The 20970-nt window shown below is 42.6% G+C and overlaps 2 protein-coding genes across 4 annotated transcripts in view; one reads left to right on the top strand and one right to left on the bottom strand.

Annotated features, from left to right (window-relative positions):
• The window catches only part of invs (inversin), a 33985-nt gene extending 27713 nt beyond the window's left edge, over window positions 1-6272 (bottom strand). For 2 of the 3 annotated variants that reach the window (XR_014569068.1, XM_083761575.1), the window contains exons 1-2: window positions 6132-6272; window positions 5331-5438 (exon numbers count right to left, since the gene is read on the bottom strand). Coding sequence is in view for 2 of the 3 variants with exons in the window: in XM_083761575.1 (XP_083617701.1) it covers window positions 5331-5333 (3 nt within the window). In the remaining variant the exon portion in view is untranslated. The remainder of the gene's footprint in view (window positions 1-5330; window positions 5439-6131) is intronic. The other variant, XM_083761576.1, reaches the window with a different exon arrangement.
• Window positions 6273-6401: 129 nt separating this feature from the next.
• On the top strand, window positions 6402-19905 carry erp44 (endoplasmic reticulum protein 44). The gene is made up of 11 exons (XM_083761580.1): window positions 6402-6559; window positions 10037-10109; window positions 13849-13888; window positions 14184-14299; window positions 15358-15542; window positions 15736-15851; window positions 16141-16315; window positions 17155-17266; window positions 17888-18029; window positions 19126-19228; window positions 19551-19905. The coding sequence occupies exons 1-11, from the start codon at window positions 6500-6502 to the stop codon at window positions 19659-19661; spliced, it is 1233 nt and encodes a 410-aa protein (XP_083617706.1). The 5' UTR covers window positions 6402-6499; the 3' UTR covers window positions 19662-19905.
• Window positions 19906-20970: the final 1065 nt, after the last annotated feature.

Raw genomic sequence — 20970 nt, 5'->3', positions numbered from 1 at the left:
ATTTGCATTAAAAGGTTCATTCGTTTGTACATTATTCCCCCCCCCCCCCCCCCCCCATACATTCTACAATTGTTGTATTGCTATGAGCAACTATTGTTCTAGAAACAAGAATCAAGATTAGAATCAACTTCATTGTCACATCACTGGTTTACAGGTGTAATGAAGTGGGTGGAATTAGTTTTTGCACTTTTTTTCAGAAAGGGAGAAGAAGAAAGAGGATGGACAGGTAGAGCAGGCAGAAAACCCAAATATTAAAGAAGCATGTCAGAGATTTAAAAAAAAAAATTAAAACATCTACATAAGACCAGCATACAGTTACATGTGAAAGTGGCAACACATAGGTACACATAGCTGCAGGTATGTGCATGAGATTAGACATAACTAAGGTGCAAAGAAAATGTATATTGTCCCAATAAACTATATATTTAACTATATTATTCTCTAAAGGGGTGTTCAATTCTCAATTGTTCTATTAGGAAAGACTTGGTGGGCAGGTTTGAACTGGACACCCTGGGACTGAGTACTTACTGCACCACTAGGGACATGGCTTAGTTTCCACACACTTTCTCAAGTTCTCACAACATGAGGCAATGACATCATCATATGTGCCAGACTGAGGTATTTTTTGTCTATTTAAACACAAAAACACACCATTCTGCTGGTTTTGAGTACTGTCAACTACTTTGGTGGTGGCATTTGAATGAAGACTTGTAGAGGTAGAGATCTTAATTGATTTTACACACTTTGAACTGACTTCTGAACAGACCAAACCACCAGCGTGAATACACAAGTGCGTGCGGCACAGGTGCGTGGGGGTAAGTAGTTACGTTGACATGTTATATGTCAGTATATAACATATTTATCTATGACATATGCAACCGTTTGCCAGCAGCATTGGATATAGCAGAAATTTGACTATTGTGTGTGTGTAACAATATTACACAATACCGAAGCGTGAATACACATGTGCGTGGGGGTAAGTAGTTACGTTGACATGTGTCACGTGACTGAACGACGTGTGTCCCGTGCCGTGTGCATGCACATACGTGCTGTGGTCTCTGCGTCTGTCTCTCTATTTTTGTTGCCGACTGCATGCACGCACGTGGCATACAGTAGGTGAGGTGTGGCTGTCTGTCAGTCTCTGTGATAAATAGAAAAATAGTGCTGTTAAATGGAACAGGTGTTACCAGTTCCAATTAGTGTACAGTGTTTCTCAAACTTTTTAATTATCAAGGACCCCCATAACTCTCAGAGTTACGGACCCGTACAGGACCATTTGGAACCTACTCAAGGGCCCACTGGTGTAGCAGAGTGTTTCCAGTGAGCCAACATGCAGTATAGCAGCCAAATGACTTTGTTTGACCAGAATGGAACAGAGCCTTCATTAGTATCACCGTTAACACCTGTGAAGGAAGTAGGGAAGGGGCCCAAGTTCTTTCCAAAATGGCGTATGTGTGCATAGTCTCTGCAAAAAAGAGCAAGATCATGATTGTCCGTAGCAGGGAAGACAGACATTTAACCTTTCCTGACTTTTATCTCTCTGGCTCTATCCTTAGTGTCTGCAGTGAGATTAAATATTTGGGCCACATCATCTTGAATGACCTCTCTGATGACACGGATATATCTAGACAGCGTTGTATGCGCAAGGAAACATGCTGTGTAGAAAATTTAGCATGTGCTCAGTACCGGTGAAGATCTCACTTTTTAAATCCTTTTGTACACCCCTGTACACCGCCCACCTGTGGTGCCGCTACAAGCAGGCCAGTTTCAGACGATTGACAGTGGCATACAATGACTGTATGAGGCTGCTTCTGAGAGCTCCAAGAAGCTCCAGTGCAAGTCAAATGTTTGTCAGTGTTGGGGTTCCCACCTGCTCTGCTGTGCTACGCAATCTTATGTATAAATTCATGTGTAGGGTATCTGAGTCAGTAAATGACATCATTAATGTCATCACTAACAGATTCTCCTCCAGACTGTGGAACCATTGGCGAACTTGTCTGTATGTTCGAAACTGAATATGGTGGAACTCTTTTTATTGTATATTCCTTTCTATATTATTATTTTAATCTATTGTGTTGCTGTTCTGTACTGTGATATGGATTCCCCTGAGTCTGCAATAAAGAATCAATCAATCTCTGGCTAGCAGTAGATGATCCAAATCATCCCATATACAGTGGATGACAGCTTGCACTCAATTGGCTAGTTCCACTTCATACTCACAGTCCCCTATCCCATCTGGATACAGAATGTTGGATCTTTCATTATGAATTCACAAAGAATAACAGTTGTCATCGACAGATTGCGACACACACACACACACACACACACACACACACACACACACACACACACACACACACACACACACACACACACACACGGTAGTCTTTTAATATTAACATTAAAGCAGTTATTACAGTGTCTTTAGGACAGTACAGTGATGTTCGTACTGTATCAGCTACACGTGTGTCTCAGCAGTTACTGACTGGAGGCACCCAGCCCCGGTTTTGATTGACAGTAAAGTGGAGAGAGGAGTGATAATATCAGCCCATTGGGACATCCAATCTGCAAGCCCTATTACTGGGGGACTTCCTGGTTCCCCCAAGGACCAATGAGCTGCCTCCCTCAGCTGGGGGCCGCACCTTGGGGCACAGCAGGGCCAATCAGCAGGTGGGAACATCTGACTGACACATAGATCAGCTCATTTACATTATTACCACAATGCATCCTGACAAATGAGCCCCCGGGGTGTGGGCCAATCACCTGGGAGCATAATGCAATTAGGCGGGACCACAGCTGTCAATCTTACAGCCATGGGGTCCAGGTACTAAAACACCACATCTCTTTCCTAACGCATACACACACACACACACACACACACACACACACACACACACACACACACACACACACACACACACACACACACACACACACACACACACACACACACACACAAACACACACAGCGGTGCAACAAGGCAGTGTTGGACATGTGCATGTGTGTGCTAGGCAGGGGTTACAGGACAGACTGGACTGGTTCCCTATCTGTCTCCTGAGGGAGGACAGAAGACTCTCAGCCAGAGAGAGAGAGAGGTGGAGTGTATGGAAGCTCCGGGGAGTATGAGATTGACTTATGTTCTCAAAGGACTTACACCTGGGCAGAAATGTGCAAGCACGTGTGTGTGTGTGTGTGTGTGTGTGTGTGTGTGTATGTGTGTGTGTGTGTGTGCGTGCGTGTGTGCGTGCGTGCGTGCGGGCCGGGTGCATGCGGTCGCCCGGGCACTGAAGTCCACCGGGGCCAGGTGTTGTTTATGCTTCTAGTCTAGGAGCTATGAGAGGTCTGACAACAAAGGGAGCAGAGAGAGATGGGAGCTCTCACACTGGTGAGCATTTGATTGGCATCTAATCGAGTATTGCTGGTAATGAGGCTTATCTCTGTCTCATTAGGGTGTGATATCATACCAGAACATTCCACTGAGTCGATAGGGTTCTGCACCGCATGTCGCTAACGTGTGTGTGTGTGTGTGTGTGTGTGTGTGTGTGTGTGTGTGTGTGTGTGTGTGTGTGTGTGTGTGTGTGTGTGTGTGTGTGTGTGTGTGTGCGCTGCGTAAGCTGGTCAATGCCACAGTTACTATCAGTCCGTCCGTCAGGTTATGCTGTAAAGATTAATCTCAGACATTGATAACACTCACCCCCAGCCCCTTCCAGTGTTTGCAGTGTAGTGGGTCTCACCAGCCCGTGTTAGAGGGAATACAGCCACTAAAATAGAGTACCAACTGATCTGTTCTCAGTAACAGGGAATTGATCCAGTCCCAGTCACTCTCTCTGACTGAGTGGTTTAGGTGCTGTCAAAAACATTCTGAATGGGATGGTGCCTGCCAGGGGCCTCAGCCAGATGACCGTAATGCTCCTGTGAGTCGTGAGGAGTTCGAATCCAACTCCTTTCATGTCTCTTCTATCTCTGCCCTAGTTTTCCAGGCTCTCTACAGTCTCCAATGTAAATAAAGCATGTTGTCATGTTTAAAAACACTCGGAAAGACAGCGGAGGACCTACAGTGTTGTGATAACGTCCCATTATGTCCCTAATGAGACAGCCCCGGGAGAAAGAAGAGAGGGGGGGCAGAGATCAGCTTGTTCTCCTCCCCCCATTCCTTTCTACCCTCCAACTCTTTCCCCACCCCTCTGAGTCTAATTGGACTAAAACTGTGATCTAATTAAATGTCCAATTAGAGTGCAGAGGGCCATGTGCCCGCCGGCAAATCAGAGCACAGGGACATAATCAGTTGGAAAAACAAACAAAAATCAATGGGAAAGAGGGGAAAGGGAGAAAGATGGGAAAAAGAGAAGGAAAAATTGGAAGAAGATGGACAGATGAAATCAGAGGGGAAGAGAGAAAGAGTGGAGTATCTAACACGATACTTTAATTATATGTATCACAACTTCAGACATGAGAGCAATTTTATACGAATGTGAATATCATTATACCATACATTATATTGACTATTCATAACTCAATATATCTTACAGCTGCTTGGTTAAAAGTTGTCGTCATCCAACACTGGTGATTTATACACGTATTATAAGATATTATTGACATAACAATTGGCTAAATTTGACAGAACTTTTCAAATAAGCCATGCATGCATAATGCATTGTCAGATTATAACGAGCTGATATCCTCCCAAAAAGAACACACACACACACACACACACACACACACACACACACACACACACACACACACACACAAAAATCTCTCTAACTCCATCTGTGGTTTGCTTACACACTGGGAACCCCCTATGGACAGCTTTAGCCCATCAAATATTAATACTGGGATTCAATTCAACATTCCATCCTGATCCCCTTAACAATTAAGCTCTTTTACACACAGAGAAACAGTAAGTATATGGCAGACACAACAATTATATAGCCACATTTTATCTCTGGTTTCTATGGATAACACTACTCATAGTTGTTGATTTATAATCCAGAACACTGTAACTGTTGAATAATTAAGTTGTGTGTAGCAAGCATGTCTTTATCTGTGTCTGTGGTCTGTGTGTGTGTGTGTGTGTGTGTGTGTGTGTGTGTGTGTGTGTGTGTGTGTGTGTGTGTGTGTGTGTGTGTGTGTGTGTGTGTGTGTGTGTGTGTGTGTGTGTGTGTGTAAATAGGGAGGGAAGAGAAGGAGAGAAAGAAATGTGGGTCTGTGTGTGCACGCATGTGTGTGCTTGTGTCTTTGTTTGTGAGAGAGAGAGAGAGAGAGAGAGAGAGAGAGAGAGAGAGAGAGAGAGAGAGAGAGAGAGAGAGAGTGAGTGTTGGATTCTCACCATTGGTGGGGAGGCCTGAGCAGTGAGCAGATGTTCCCCAGTTCAGAGCATCCTGAGTGGTTCTGGGTGCTTCTCCAGGTCCCCTACTTGCCCTGATCCTGCCACCTACTGGGACCAAGAAAGAGGATCACTCACATACTGAGACCTGTCCACCTGTTCACACTCTAACTGCCAACACACAGTGCTATTGTACTGTATCATTATGACTGAGATTGCATTTCATTGATATTATGTTGTTTATTGTTATTTGTTTCTTTTTCATGTCATAGTTGTAATTGTGCTTTGGCAGCACTTGTCAAATGTCATGCCAATAAAGCCAGTTGAATTGAAATTGACTGGTTCTTTACCTTCTGATGGCAATCATGGGATACAAATGTATGCACTTCAGCAAGATTGCATGAACTATAACTGTATACACAGAATGTCAGAGTATACAGAGTGCTGCTGGGACAATCCAACTTTCTGATAACGGTTTTGGCAGAGACTTTTGTTGTACACACACAGGCACATCTGAATGCTTTTTCCAACAGCCTACCAGCGTGATTTTGCATTCATGGTAAAGAGCCATGCGTGCAATCGCTGCCTTTAGACTCACTAGACTAGGCTTGCAGGAAGACAACATCATAAAGTAATCCAAAAGTGATGCAATTCACCCCAGTTTAAAGACATCGGTGATTCATACGCGTATTTTGCTCACAGGACACGTTGTAAATTATCCTACTTAGTTGAGTATAGAGTTATAGTCACTGCAGTTGAAAGATCCATTGAATGTTAACTTCGTTTGTATTTACTTTAACTTACTTTTTCCCTTTGTCTCGGATGAAGTCAGAAAGTTGTCTTCCAAGGCGTCCCGTTGGATCGCAAACATCTGGGGGTTATAAAAACACTACAACTCCCGTTGCGCGTCGCGAGGTGACCGGCCGCCATGCTTGTAGTTTTGTTCACCACACCGCGGTCTGTATGGTCTGTTTTGCGGATGAGTTACCCTCACAACCCAAAACTACAATTCCCGTCGACGCAAAGGAATACCCGGAAGTAAGGCTCAGGGTTCCGTGGTCACAGTGAGATCGGCTCGCCGTCCGTTTCCTGGCTGCTGCAACGAGACTGGGAGAGAGGAGGAGAGTGGCGTCGAGCTGAGCAACATCACAACCTCCAACTCACTTTTTACAATGAAGCTGTTACCAACATCACCGTGTCTCCAGGGAGGCTGTGTTGGGGTTCTACTGCTGGTAAGCACCTGCACATGTGTTCCACAGCCTGCACTAACAGCTAGTTCATATAATTGTGATATGAACTAGCCAGCCCAAGCTAGCGTTAGCCAACTGACGTTAGCTCTGGTTGCTGCTTGATAACCATTCACTTAGCCTCTGTTGGCAAGTAAAGTGGCTAATATGACTAGCAGGCTACAGAAGCCGCATTTGGACCTTTAACGGCTCATATAACTCATTCAGGTGAGCCCTTCTCTCTGTGTGCCTCTGCCAAGGCTACGTCTGTCACAGAACGACGCTAGCCGACTGTAACGTTAAATTCTAATGAACTACAACACTATGTCAGGCTTGGTGTCACATTAACGCCAAATGAGCAGCATCCATCCAACATTCATTAGGCAACAGATAGTTTGATGAACCGGGTGGTGAAGGCTAGTCTACTGCATATCTCGACACTGCTACTTGATTTGCATCTCATGGCTAGCTGTCAAGCTAAAAATGTTGGTTTAATAAATGAACGTTTGATATATTCGTTTGGGATAAACATTAGTTGAACAGATCTATCACAATTGCGGATGTAGTAGTAACTAAGTAGTTGTTTGCTATTCATGCATCTCTGTGTCTTGCGGAACGATGCTTGCCGGTTGGTGAATTCCTCTGTTGTGGCTCATTCCTATTGGCTGACGAACCGGAACTATAGTCAGCGCTTCTGTTTGCAGAGTTTGGGCCTGAAAAAAATAAAAGGAACAACTTTGTTCACCCCCACAGTGAAGATCTGTTATTTCACTAATGTTATAAGTACATTTAGAACATTACACAGATCAGACCATGGCAGTACCATTCTATACATCATGAAGCCATGGTTACAGTTTATTGTTATGACTGTGGAGCTGAATCTTATTGGTTGCACAGCTATGGAAGAAGAGACTGTCAGGAAAATCTCTACTGTAAGGTCATCTTACCATACTGGTATGACACAGCATGTGTTTAAGCGCTGAAAATAGCTGTGTGTGTGTGTGTGTGTGTGTGTGTGTGTGTGTGTGTGTGTGTGTGTGTGTGTGTGTGTGTGTGTGTGTGTGTGTGTGTGTGAGAGAGAGAGAACAGAGATGCTGTGCATTTTCAGAAACAGTTGGACAATGGACATTAGTATGACTTCCCTGTTAAGGCAAACAATATCGTTATAATAGCCTAGCAAATTAATTTAGCACTAGATTGTTGGATTTTCTGGATCTGGAGAAACCAATCTTTTATACCAATACCATTTAAGTGGTATAAAGGTCAGTCAGATATATATAGTATAATATCGTTTTGCATCTTTGTGACAAACATTAGGCATACACAGGAACAGTTTTGACATAATTTTGGAAATATTCAAATGTTCCCCTTATGCACAAGGTCGGTATCGGTATTGGCCAAGCGAAAAACAACCAGTTATCGGTCTCCAAAAACCTGATCGGAGCACCTCTATTTAGGACAGCCAACTCTTGAGCGACTACTCTCTCTATACTTTGTGTTTGATTGCTGTCTCATACATAGACATCTAGAGACTGTGTGTTTGCAAATCAAACTGGTGTGGTGTGGGAGTTGCAGAAACATATCCTGTTTAGCAGGTGTTAAAAGTTGCAGAGATCAAGTATCACAAATGCTGCAGATTTGTTAACTACAATCATGACATGATCTACCAGTCCAGTACCACATATGACCACTGTTTCCTACATTTCGAAATAATTCCATGTAAAAATATTAAATATATATATTTTTAAATCTATTAATTTGAGGGGGAAAAATACTTTTTAAGATTAGAAGTAATGAAAATAGATTTACAAGCTCACAATGTGTTGTAGATTGGCTATTTTCACTAGTTTGGGTTACGGCCCCGGGCAGACATACAATACATACTTTTGGGCTTGAGCTAGATAGAACTACTGATAAAGGCTGTAGCTATTGTTGCAGGCCTACATTTAGTGTGTGTGTGTGTGTGTGTGTGTGTGTGTGTGTGTGTGTGTGTGTGTGTGTGTGTGTGTGTGTGTGTGTGTGTGTGTGTGTGTGTGTGTGTGTGTGTGTGTGTGTATATATATATAGTCACACTCACTCACATCTAGACTTGATATGAATATTATGGTACACCTTACTTCTCTTCTGGCCTATGGTTTGACCGCAACCCCTCTTTCCTCTTTACAATGCTCTTCCTCATTGACCGCATTTTTGTCACTGTTGCTCTCTACCAGACAACGTTCTAGTCTGCGTCTTTTCTCCTGTTGCAGCTTTCAGCAGGAAATAATTAACATGAGACTGTTTTCAAATGACACCAGTGGAAGCGAGATAGATAGATGGATAGATGTCATCTGGGATTTTGGATATATGGCAGTAGTAGATAGTGTTGTCTTTTCCTGCAACGTAATTTTCTGAACGTACCAGACACATTGTGTAAATATTTTGTGATAATTTAATAAAATACATAGATTTTGCCCAGCCCTAGCTGCCAGTGTTAAAGGTGTAGTCCACCATCTGTGGTCATCATATGGGCATACCTACTAATGGATGCCAAAGAAATAAGCAAATTAAAAAAAAAATCAAATTTTTCAAAAGTCCATAAAATATTTTTTTAATTACTTCCTGAAAACGTGCTGCGTGATGACGTGTCGACTGTCGAGGCCCACATCTATAAAAAAAATGAAGCTCACCAGTTCGATTCCCATTGCTTCTTTGTCCTCCTCCACACTACAGCTGGTTTTGATTTAAAGAACTACTCCGTTTTTAATCAAGATGTCATCCAGAATTCCAGACAGTGTATTACTTGTTTTAAATGTAATGCTTTGCCCCACTTCTTTCTGTCACTTTGTTTACAATTACAAACGTGAGAGGAAGTCACAGACTTGGAGACCACATAGCCTGCAGGGATGCGACGCTCTGATTGGTTCAGAAACATCAGAGCCAGCGTTTCAAGCTGAAACTTCAAAAATAAAATGCCCACCATTTCCGTTTCACTAAACCTTTAAGATAATGCTGGACTATGGTGACTGACTGGCTCACTTTCTTTTATAGTTCTGCTCATTTGCTTGTTCACAAAATTACACTAACCATCATCCAGTCTAGCACTTCCATGGACTTAGATAGCATTTGATACAGACTTATAGCATGTTATGTAGACAGCACTATAATTGCATTGTATATAGTCATAGCACGCCATAGTACATATGTATAGCATAGTAGTATATATGTATAGTTTCATTATATAGATATTCCACTGTTACTTTCTTAGCTTACACATGTTTCATGATAAATGCTTTTATGTGATGTATTCCCATGCTTTTGTTCTTGCTTAATGTAAGTCGCTCTGGATTAAGAGCGTCTGCTAAATGCCTAAATTGTAAATTATAATCCTCCACAGCCTCCATGTGTGCCTTTGCCGCATGGTAATCATAGTTTGTATTGGGGTTTTTTCAGTGTGTCTGATTATAATTCCCTTTCTCTGTGTGTGTGTGTGTGTGTGTGTAGGTGATGGGCCTGTCTGCCCCAGGACAGACAGAGATCACCAGTCTGGACACAGGAAACATTGATGACACCCTCAGTAAGACACTCAAAGATCTTTTCTATCTTAACCCATTAAGACCTGATGCCGATTCTACAAATGTCTTCTAAATCCTAATAGTTTTCTGAAAAATGTATGTTGTTACATACATACATGCATACATACATGCATGCATACATACATAAATACATACATACATACATACATGCATGCATGCATACATACAAACACATCAGGTCATTTCTGCACTCAGAAGGAATAGGAACTGGGAGACCTCCTTGTGCATTCCAAATTTTCCACTTTACCTCCATAAGCCCCCACAGCCACATACACTCCATTTCAAACCCCGCAAATTCATTAACAACCACCATAGTCACACTTCCTCCCCCATCACGGATCCCCTGTCTCTGACCACCCCCAATATAGTTTACATCATCACCTGCACACAATGTCATAAACACTACATAGGAGAAACCGGACACACACTAGAAACACGCCTCAAACAACACTTATATCACATCAAACGAGCATACATACACACAACTCTGTACACACACTTTCAATCCCATCCTATTGCTAACCTCATCATTTCAGGTCTGGAATGTGGAGTCCGATGGACCAGTGGACAGCGGAAACTAATGGAGCACAGATGGATTAAAAAATTGCAAACTGTAACATCCACTGGTCTTAACACAAAAAATGCTGGAAACGTATCCATACGCTTTATTAATATCGAACGCCGTACGCGCGAAGCGTATGTATACGTTTTATACGTTTTTTTATTGCTTACTGTACATCAACGTCCTATGCTCCAGGACACCGAAGAAAATAACAGCTTTCGTCTCCAGGAAGCTCCAATATGTGATCCGGGAGTAAAAAGCCCCTCCCTCCTGAAAAGAGGTCTGTCTGTGGCGAAGACGCTCCCTCCTCCAATGCCTCCATTACACGTATGGGTCTGCACGGCAACGGCATAGACCAACGCAGATGTCAGGGCATCTAAAATGGAGTTACCCATACTCTAGTGTCTGTGAATACACTCGATTCCCCCTCCCCTCCTGTTTCTACATGGTTTCTCCCGAGGAAGCTTTGTGGGGGGAGTCTCTTGATCGCTTTGGCAGTTTGAGTTCCCCCCCCCAGGCCCCACTGCGCCTTGCGATCGCCTTGCACCGCTCACTCATTCTCGGAAAAAGATATAACGCAGTCGTGTCGATTTGCCCTCTGCCAGTATATAAACCAAGAATAATCTTCAACGATCGCCATTTCATAACGTTTTCAACACGCACACGGCACACGCCATGATCAACTAACTGCCTGGCTACGTCTTCAGTCTTCACCAGCCATCGCTATCCGTTGTGTGTATCGCCATCGCGTCTTCACTTTGTTTGTTTGGGCAAGAAGCACGATCAGCGATGGAAAAGAGCTTTATATCCACGGCAGATAAGTAATGACGTATTATCGAAGGACCGCCATGATCAACTTACTGCCTACGTCTTCGTCAGCCAATGCAGCCATCATCGCTATCCGTTGTGTGATTGTGGATGTAGGGTGTAGGCTATATCCACGGTATCGAGAGAGACGCCCGGCTGTGATATAGGTCTTATCACTGCAATTATAATGAATAAAAAGGCTACAATCACACAACGGATAGCGATGGCTGCATTGGCTGGTGACAACGTAGCCTCGGTCCCAGGCAGTTAGTTGATCATGGCGGTCCCTCGATAATACGTCATTACTTATCTGCCGTGGATAAAACTCTTTTCCATCGCTGATCTCTGCTTCTTTGCCCAAACAAAGTGAAGATAGCGTTGTCCAACAAAGCAGCCAGTTATTTGATCATCTCTCTCTCCTGTGCTTCTTTCCTCAAACATGTCCAGACATGTCAACCTCAACCACTAAACTCACCGATCCAGTAACGCATCTCACCGTTATACTATCGTTCTGAAGGCAGATATAAAAATAAACATAAATAAATTATTGTCATATACATACTACACACTGAATGAAAGCCCTAATTGTCTACTTTTAGGAGGAAAACAAATACATAATATTGATCCCATGTACAGTTTGTCAGGCTATTGAATGCAGTTGTTCAGGTCCAACTATTATTCACAAAATAAGGCCTATAGCGACATGTACATATTATATACCGTATGAAACAGAAGACCCTCTGCTTTCATAAGAAAAAAACTAATACTGTAATAATAATAAAAATCACACCCCTGTGAAGTGAGCATTTCCTCATGAAGTTATCATAGCGAGTTATAAAGGTTTAAAGTCACAGAGATTGACAGGCAGATATAAACATAAATAAATTATTATCATATACATACTACACACTGAATGAAAGCCCTGAATGTCTACTTTTAGGAGGAAAACAAATATACAAATATATGAAGTGAAGCAGTGAGCAGTGCTGTGAAGTGAGCAGTGCAATGTTGCGCAACATTGCACTGCTCACTTCACAGGGGTGTGATTTTCATTATTATTACAGTAGAAGTATTTTTCTTATGAAAGCAGAGAGTCTTCTGTTTCATACGGTATATAGTATGTACATTTCGCTATAGGCCTTATTTTGTGAATAATAGTTCTTCTGGTCCATGCATTTTCTGAAATCCTCTCTGGTGGGCGCAAGCTGCATTCAATAGCCAATTACTGACAAACTATACATGGGACCATGTGTATTTGTTTTCCTCCTAAAAGTAGACATTCAGGGCTTTCATTCAGTGTGTAGTATGTATATGATATTATTTGTGTTCATTTTTATATCTGTCTGTCAATGTCTGTCAACTTCAACCTTCCATATCTCTGCTGTTTTTTCAAGCGAGCAGCGTGCCTTCAAAAGCAGGTTTTAGAAAAAGGTCAATATCTCCAGAATGGAAGATGGTAGAATCATAATTTTTTTTTTAAATTGAAGTGGACATGTTTGGCCTACTTTTTATTTATGCGATGTGATTCTAGCTATAAGAGGCCCCTCGCTGTGGGCCCCTAAAAAGTTCAAAAGTCCAATGTTAATCGCTTAGCACCAGCAAGCCTGAGCAAATAGAAAACTCTAGCATACAATGTGTTAATGAAAGAAGATGATTTTTATCCCTTTTCTGTTCATTTATCTGTTCAAATAAATAAATGGTATCCAGGCCTTGCTGTGAACTTTTACTCTTTTATGGTCTTAGGTTGTTTTATTAATGTCCATTTTTATATCCCTTTTACCATTGGGTTTTAGAGGATGGTTTCGGACCATGGTTTAGGTATGCGGTCTAGTCTAACTTGGTCTCAGGGGGGTTGACGCCTCTGCCTTGCATAGTCCCCAGTGAATAGGCATGTTGCCCTTCACTGGTAACCCTATTTGGTATTCCTTTTAAATATATGAAGGTATTGTGGGTTGGGATTTTACCAAAAAGCCCCCCTTTTAAATACATACATACATATACATACCTACATCCCAGAAGTTGAAGCCGTTTTTAAGGACCCACTTTTAGGCCAGTGCAACAGAGCATGCTTTTGCCTTTTTTTAAACCCTACCCATTTTAACCAAATACATACATACATACATGTATATGTATATATTCAAAGATGCGCTAGTATCAACAAGTAGCTTGTATATCTTCTATTTTTGAATAGCCAATGTATAAAATATAATCAAAAATGATGGTCTCTCAGTTCTCATAGAATTGTTTTTCTTTTTTAGGAATGTACAGATTTGCGGATGTTGTGCTGCAGATCTAATTACCATTTGAGCCATGATTTTGGTTCATACAGTACTGTGTTTTTGTCTTTGCAGATAATGCTGGGGTGGCGATAGTGAACTTCTATGCAGACTGGTAAGTGTGTCAATGAACTTTGTTGGACTCGCCCTTCAGTTGTAAAGGGATTGAACCCATTATCTTTTTTATTTTGATTCACTTCAAAATTCATTCATTCAAATTAAATTGTTACTTTTTCTTCCAAGATAGCCATGCTGTTGACACTAAACATATCAGCATGTCAGAAGTAATCTATCTAACCCAGAACAAACCTGCTAGTGTTAAACATTAAAGAACAAAAGACATTGGATTTGTTTAAGTAAAATATGCAAAGCCCACAAATCACACAATACCACCTCCCTCTCTCTTTCAGGTGTAGATTTAGTCAGATGCTCCATCCAATCTTTGAGGAGGCCTCTAACGTGGTGAGGGAGGAGTATCCTGATTCTACACAGGCTGTGTTTGCTCGTGTCGACTGTGACCAACATTGTGAGTATTGACTCCTTCTCTTTTGACTTAGGCATAGTTATATTTACCTTTTTTCTTCTATTTTTACTTACATTATTATTTCTTGTAACATCAGTAACTGGTGCTCTACGTTTCGTAAGCGCATGGGGGGGCGCGCACACACACACACACCACACACACACACACACACACACACACACACACACACACACACACACACACATACACATAGTCATACACAAAGAAATTGCGGAGTTAGCAAAGGTGTCATTCTCATTCCTGTGTCAAGTGTGCCCACAAAGTGGTGATTCTTCTCACTCCAAAACCGGATCAGCATTGTTGAAAATGAAAGCAACATTTATTTTGATAGGCTTTTTTTTATGCACATGAAGGAGCACAAAAGGAGCCTGATTTGAATGCAATTCTTATCCATTTGTGCAAGGCCGAAGCTGTTATATTTAGCTTAACATTAACCTTTATGTTCAAATAGTTTTCAGTATAAAATATACTACTATACTGTAAGACATGTTAGGCTACATCATTAAATGCATCCACCTGTCATTCATTTGTTGAAAAGAGATATGACTGTTTAAATATTTATCATAATGTCCGACCAACTGTAATCATTCTGGACATTCTGGATGGCAGTTTAAAATCCCAGTGTGACCTCAGACTACACCGAAGCACAAACAAAATACCAGACTCTTTTGAGATAAAACAAATTAAAGAGAATAATTGATAACCAGCAAACTGTTTGAAGACTAATGACAAAACTGCTGCAGCCTGTGAAGACTGGAGGCTTAGAGACACCCTGCAGCGTGACTGACACCTGCCACACACACACACACACACTCATTCACTGTGAGCCGCCAGAATATTTACTCTCAGCAGGGGGCAGCTTTCATGTGAGAGATCAGAGCTCGCAGGCGACTGATGGCAGTGTTTTCAGGCTTCAGTTATACCACTATCTCTGTCTCTGCCCCCCATCCACAAATGTCCCTGTGTTTTCACTGCTCTGCTCCTTCCGTGCCATCAACTGATTTCTCGTGTTTGTTTGTTTGTTTTTTCCTTCTGAGCAGCGGACATTGCCCAGCGTTACCGGATCACAAAGTACCCAACGCTGAAGATGTTCCGAAACGGGATGATGATGAAGAGGGAGTACAGGGGTCAAAGGTCAGTGACGGCCATCGCAGACTTCATCCGCCAACAGAAGATAGACCCTGTCAAAGAGCTCCAGTCCCTGGAGGAGATCGCTACTCTGGATGTGAGTGGGCAAAGCAAATGATTCATACAAAACATACACACACATATTTGTATTGCTGTACTTCAGCATTGTAGGATGGTCATTTGGCTCTCACCAGTACAATACAAGAAGCACACACGCACACACTCACCATCACATGTTATCAAATAAACTGTAGCCAATATTCTCTCGTTTCTCTCTTCTTATTCACCAGAGGAGCAAGAGGAACATCATAGGTTTCTTTGAACAGAAGGACTGTGAGAACTACCACAGTTTCGAGAAGGTTGCCAACATCCTTCGAGACGACTGCTCATTCATGGCCGTCTTCGGGTGAGACACCAAAAAGAAAAAAGAAAAGCTCAGGCTTTGTGACTTATTGTACAAGTAGGCCATGCACCCTTCTCATTGAGACATGCTAACGTGTGGCTTCTTTTTAGTTGCTGGATCTGTGGTTTAAGTCAGCGATTCTCAACATCAGGGCCAGCTTGTTCCAAATGGACACTTGCATGCCCCAGAGATTAACACAATGGGGGTCCCCCTAGTGGTCACTGGACCTGAAGCAGTGGTTTAGGTCTTGATTCTGTTTGATGATCAGGTTCTTCTCCCCTCCCCCATCCAGTGCTACATCAGAGCCTGAGAGGTTCAGCGGAGACAACGTTATCTATAAGCCTGTTGGGGAGACTGTTCCTGACATGGTGTACCTGGGTTCACTCACCAATTTTGACCTCACCTATGCCTGGTCCCAAGACAAATGCGTTCCCCTGGTCAGGGAGATCACCTTTGAAAACGGAGAGGTCAGTTCCCACTTTACTTGTTGAACACATGCCACATCTCCAATAATCTGTCATTGCCCATAATCCATTTCTATCAGTATGTCATATGAATAATCTTTGATTAATGTAGCATACTAAAGATATATAGGAGTATTATAAATGATTATTATAATTGATGAATGAAATAATGTATGTATATTTGTGGTGTGTATATTTGGAAATGTGAGTGTATACAAACAATTTGATTATTTATGTAGTTTCCCTCTTCAGCATTTATGCTTTGTCATCCTATGACATCCTATGATACAGCCAGCGGTGAAATGTAATCCAGACCCATGAGTCATGCTTCCCAGAGCCGTAGAGTAAAACAGAGTTACGACATTGAGGAGTCAGAAAACAGCCTGGTCACGTGGTTCATGTACTCGCGCGAGCCCATAAACCCCAATGCATTCCGTAACTTCCGGTTGTCCCCATTTGAAGCCTTCAAATGGGGACAAACCAATAGAAGTCTATGTAGAACAGTCCATTGGGCCCAGGCCGTAGCGTAACGGTCTGGGCACCGGACTGGTAATCCAGTCGCAGTGTGCCGCGGGTTCGACTCCCGGACCCGACACGGCCTTTACTGCATGTCATCCCCCCATCTCTCTCCCGTTTCCTGTCAGCCTCAATAAAAGGCGTAAGCCGCAAAAAAATATCTTAAAAAAAAAAAAAAAAAAAAAAGAACAGAACAGTCCATTGGACTAATGGACTGGCCCTATGAAGTGAACGGAGTTGTCGTAACTCTGTCTTACTCTATGGCTCTGTGCATTCCCAAGCGGAGCCACACAATGTCATTCTTTGATTCACTGTGTGTTTCTCAGGAGCTAACTGAAGAGGGGCTGCCATTCCTCATCTTGTTCCATGTCAAGGAAGACCCAGAAAGTTTAGAAAACTTCCAGCACGAGGTGGCTCGTCAGCTCATCAGTGAGAAAGGTGTGTGTGCGTGAGCAAAAATGCATCTGTTTTGTACATTTTGTTATACAATTGTTGTACAATTATTTCCCCCCCTCTGTACTAATTCATTGTAGAATTGGCAAACCCTAATCTGTTCCCAATCAAAAAATCCTAAAGGATAACCTAGTTAAGCCAAAATGTGTGGCAGTGATTATAGCAGGAAACGACAGCGTGGAGCAATGTGTTTTAAGGAGCAAACCGATGAAAACAAAAATAATCATGTGGCATTCCATAACTATGTAGTTTAAATGCATGATATTAACCTGGTAGATGGTACTACCGGTATAATTTGAACAGAAAATATTGCTACCCATCTCCTGATTTCAATGGCATTTGGGAATCTGCAGGGATATGTTTGCCCTTTTCCCCTATATATTCCACCATATATGGACATGCCAGTCCATATTGTGTGTGTGTGTGTGTGTGTGTGTTATGACTCTGTTTGCTATTATAGGCATGTCTGGTTATATGTGCCTGAACATCCTTGATCCTTGGCCCTCCCCAGGGTTCCGAGTTGGATTTGGCTGCATTCAAACAGTGTTTTATACAGTACGTAATACGTATGTGGTCTTAAAGCCAATGTTCCTGTCTCTCCCTTAGGGTCTATAAACTTCCTGCATGCAGACTGTGAGAAGTTCCGCCATCCTCTGCTGCACATTCAGAAGACCCCTGCTGACTGTCCTGTCATTGCTATAGACTCATTCAGACACATGTATGTCTTCCCCGACTTCAAAGACGTGGCGTAAGTATCTCCTGTTCAAAACAAAAACAACAACCACTCTTCAAATGCTGGCATGGGCAATTCCCATGGATCTCTGTAGAGCAACTTTGTGTTCATGTTGAGATTTGCTCAGATATACTAAATGTTCTTCATACACAGGCATGTCACTCAGTACTCTATGGGTATAAGTAACAACGTCTCCGCCATATATGACGCCTGCCAATTATAGCCAATTATAGACACCACAATACTTTGCCAGCCTTTTTGTCTCCTTTTTGGGCATCCCAAGTTGTTGGAACCCTCTAACAACCAGTCTGAGCGTATGCCCTAGGCTGCCAAATATAAAGACAAATAGTCTTCACCTATAACACACACACACACACATCTATTTCACACTCAGGACACAACATGACACACTTCATACAGAGCACCAGAGAAATGTCACACCTCTTAAAATCTATCCTTTATTAATGGGCCAGGACACCGGTGCTAATGTGACATGATTTGGCACGTGCAATTAGCGCTAAACTAATCCAGTTTAATCTAATTTGATGTTATTTATTCTGCCCCCCCCCACCATTACCACTACTCTGCCCCCCTCCTCCTCAATCAGCGTTAGATCAGATAGACAGAGCCCTGAGGACTGACCAGCCCTCCACAACCTAATTATATCACATCACTATCTCACCAACACTACATGCGGCACACACAGCACAATCACATTAGTGCCATGTACCGTATGTTCTATACGTGTATATGTGCGTGTATGTGCCTGGATGCTGTTCGAACACCCAAAGATGCTGTGATTCGGGACCGTGTGTGTGAGACAGAGAGAGATATGACATGACAAGATCTCATGACCTTTGGTTATTAATAAGCACACTTCAGAGGATGTGGGATTTTATATGGATGAATGGTGCCGCATGACACATCTAGGAAGGCTGATGTATTTTATTGCTGCCTAAAGCAATATTGTTTTATTCCAACGGTTTAATTCCTATCAGTATCTCGTAGTTTCCCCTGGTCTGTCTTTATTGCCAACCTTTCTGTGTAGGAATGCATGACGAGCACAGTCGTCAGTCATACAACCTCTTTTTCTGGTGTGTGCGATTTCCAGGATTCCCGGCAAGCTGAGACAGTTTGTTTTGGACCTACATTCTGGGAAGTTGCACCGAGAGTTCCACCATGGACCCGACCCCACGGACAGCACACCAGGACAGGTCTGCATTACACACTCTGGTGTTACCCAACATCTGTTCTTGTTCCAATATATTTGAAGCATCTGTGTCATTTTAGATTTTAGCTATACTAGGATTTAGTATAGTGGTTCTCAAAAATAGTAGATACAAGCTCACTTCCGTAGCCAAATACATATTATTTTTGGGCGGTCTGCGGCACAACAAAGTTTGAGAACCACTGGTTTAGAAGTAATTCGTAGAATTGGCCTCATTTTTAATGGGTAAGCTGTTTGTGTTGCACTGCTAATACTTACCTACACTTTTTTCTTAAATTCAAACAAAACGTGTACCCCTGCACCCCCAGGAGGAGACGGTAGGAGAACTAGCCAGCAGCCCGCCAGAGAGTTCGTTTCAGAAGCTGGCGCCCAGTGAAACCCGATACACCATCCTCAACAGGGACCGTGACGAGCTGTGATCTCTAACACCTCACAGGGAAACTGTGACTCCATGCCATGCCCCGGGGGGGAGGGGTCAGGGAGGGGGAATAGGGTTTGGACAGGCCGACGGGACAGCAACACCCAACACCCTTACTGAACAGAGAGAGAGACAGCAAGGAAGAATGGGGAGGTGACGATGAGAGAAGAGTGCAGTCTATGACACAACCGTGTTGGAATAACCTATATTTTCATAACTCTTATGTGTATAATTTTTATTTTGGATAAATGGGAGGAGGGGGTGGGAAAAAAAATACGTTTAAATTGTGTGTGCGTGTGTGTGGGAGGGAGTTGGGGTATTTGGACATCAAGATAATTGTATTTTTATTTTTTTTGGAGCTTGTAAATATGTTTGTGCTAAGTGGGCATGTCCGTCATCATCAGTCTAAATTAAATGCAGAGATTTCTTTATTTTATTTCTTTTCATTTTTTGTCACCCTGTTTATTTGTATTGTAGGAAAACAGAGTGTGCTCCATTCACTCCAGTTCTGTGGTTCCAGAAGTCCAGTTTAGTCCAGTTCAGTGTGTCTAGTGGGAGAGTCCCATGTTCCGCCTTGCCCTGCGGATTCTCACTGCATCTCAATAATACCCTATTCCAGTCCAATTAGTTTGTATAGCACAATATACGACATTGAGTCAATTTAAATGGCTTTCTTTCAGTGTGTGCTCCACGCATATTGGCCAGGTAAAATGACTAGAATTCTTTTTAGATACTTTAACCACTTTCACCCTGGCGTCCCTATTTTGGGCATGTCATTATAGGCGATAATGTTCCGAAAAATAAATTGTCGATCTACAAGCTCACAAGGCGTTGCAATGCAACATGTGAGCTTGTAGATCAACTCCTCCCCCCCCCTCGGAATAAGTATAAAGTAGGGCTTTCAAACAAGGTAGAAGAGGTAAAGGATCTGTTCTAAGACTATTGAGAGGAACCTGTGCTCTTCCTGGTACTAACGGTTAATAGATGATGTCACTGCTTTGCCATGGAGCCTCTGAGCTGTGTTCCCGGGAAACCAGACAAGGAAGAAAAAAAGTGTCTTGAAATGAAGTTAGAGAGAGAGATGATCATGAACCTCATTGACTGTTGATTTTGTTTACCTGTAAAATGTGTCTTTGTACTGAGACAGTGACCATCTCTCCCACGTCTGTCCCCTTTGTACTGAGACAGTGACCATCTCTCCCACGTCTGTCCCCTTTGTACTGAGACAGTGACCATCTCTCCCACGTCTGTCCCAGTGTTTTACAGCCAGCGATACAAGGGGGTTGGGGATGGGGGACTACATGATAAGC

This window comes from Protomyctophum parallelum (genome assembly GCF_964188405.1).
Source record: "Protomyctophum parallelum genome assembly, chromosome: 3".
NCBI lineage: Eukaryota > Metazoa > Chordata > Actinopteri > Myctophiformes > Myctophidae > Protomyctophum > Protomyctophum parallelum.
Note: the sequence above shows the minus strand (reverse complement) of the source record. Positions and strands in the feature narration are given on the sequence as shown.

Coding starts and splice junctions, on each gene's coding strand:
- erp44 (XM_083761580.1), top strand. CDS start 6,500: ATGAAGCTGTTACCAACATCACCGTGTCTCCAGGGAGGCTGTGTTGGG. Junction 10,110..13,848: donor AAACATTGATGACACCCTCA/GTAAGACACTCA, acceptor TTGTCTTTGCAG/ATAATGCTGGGGTGGCGATA. Junction 14,300..15,357: donor TGTCGACTGTGACCAACATT/GTGAGTATTGAC, acceptor CCTTCTGAGCAG/CGGACATTGCCCAGCGTTAC.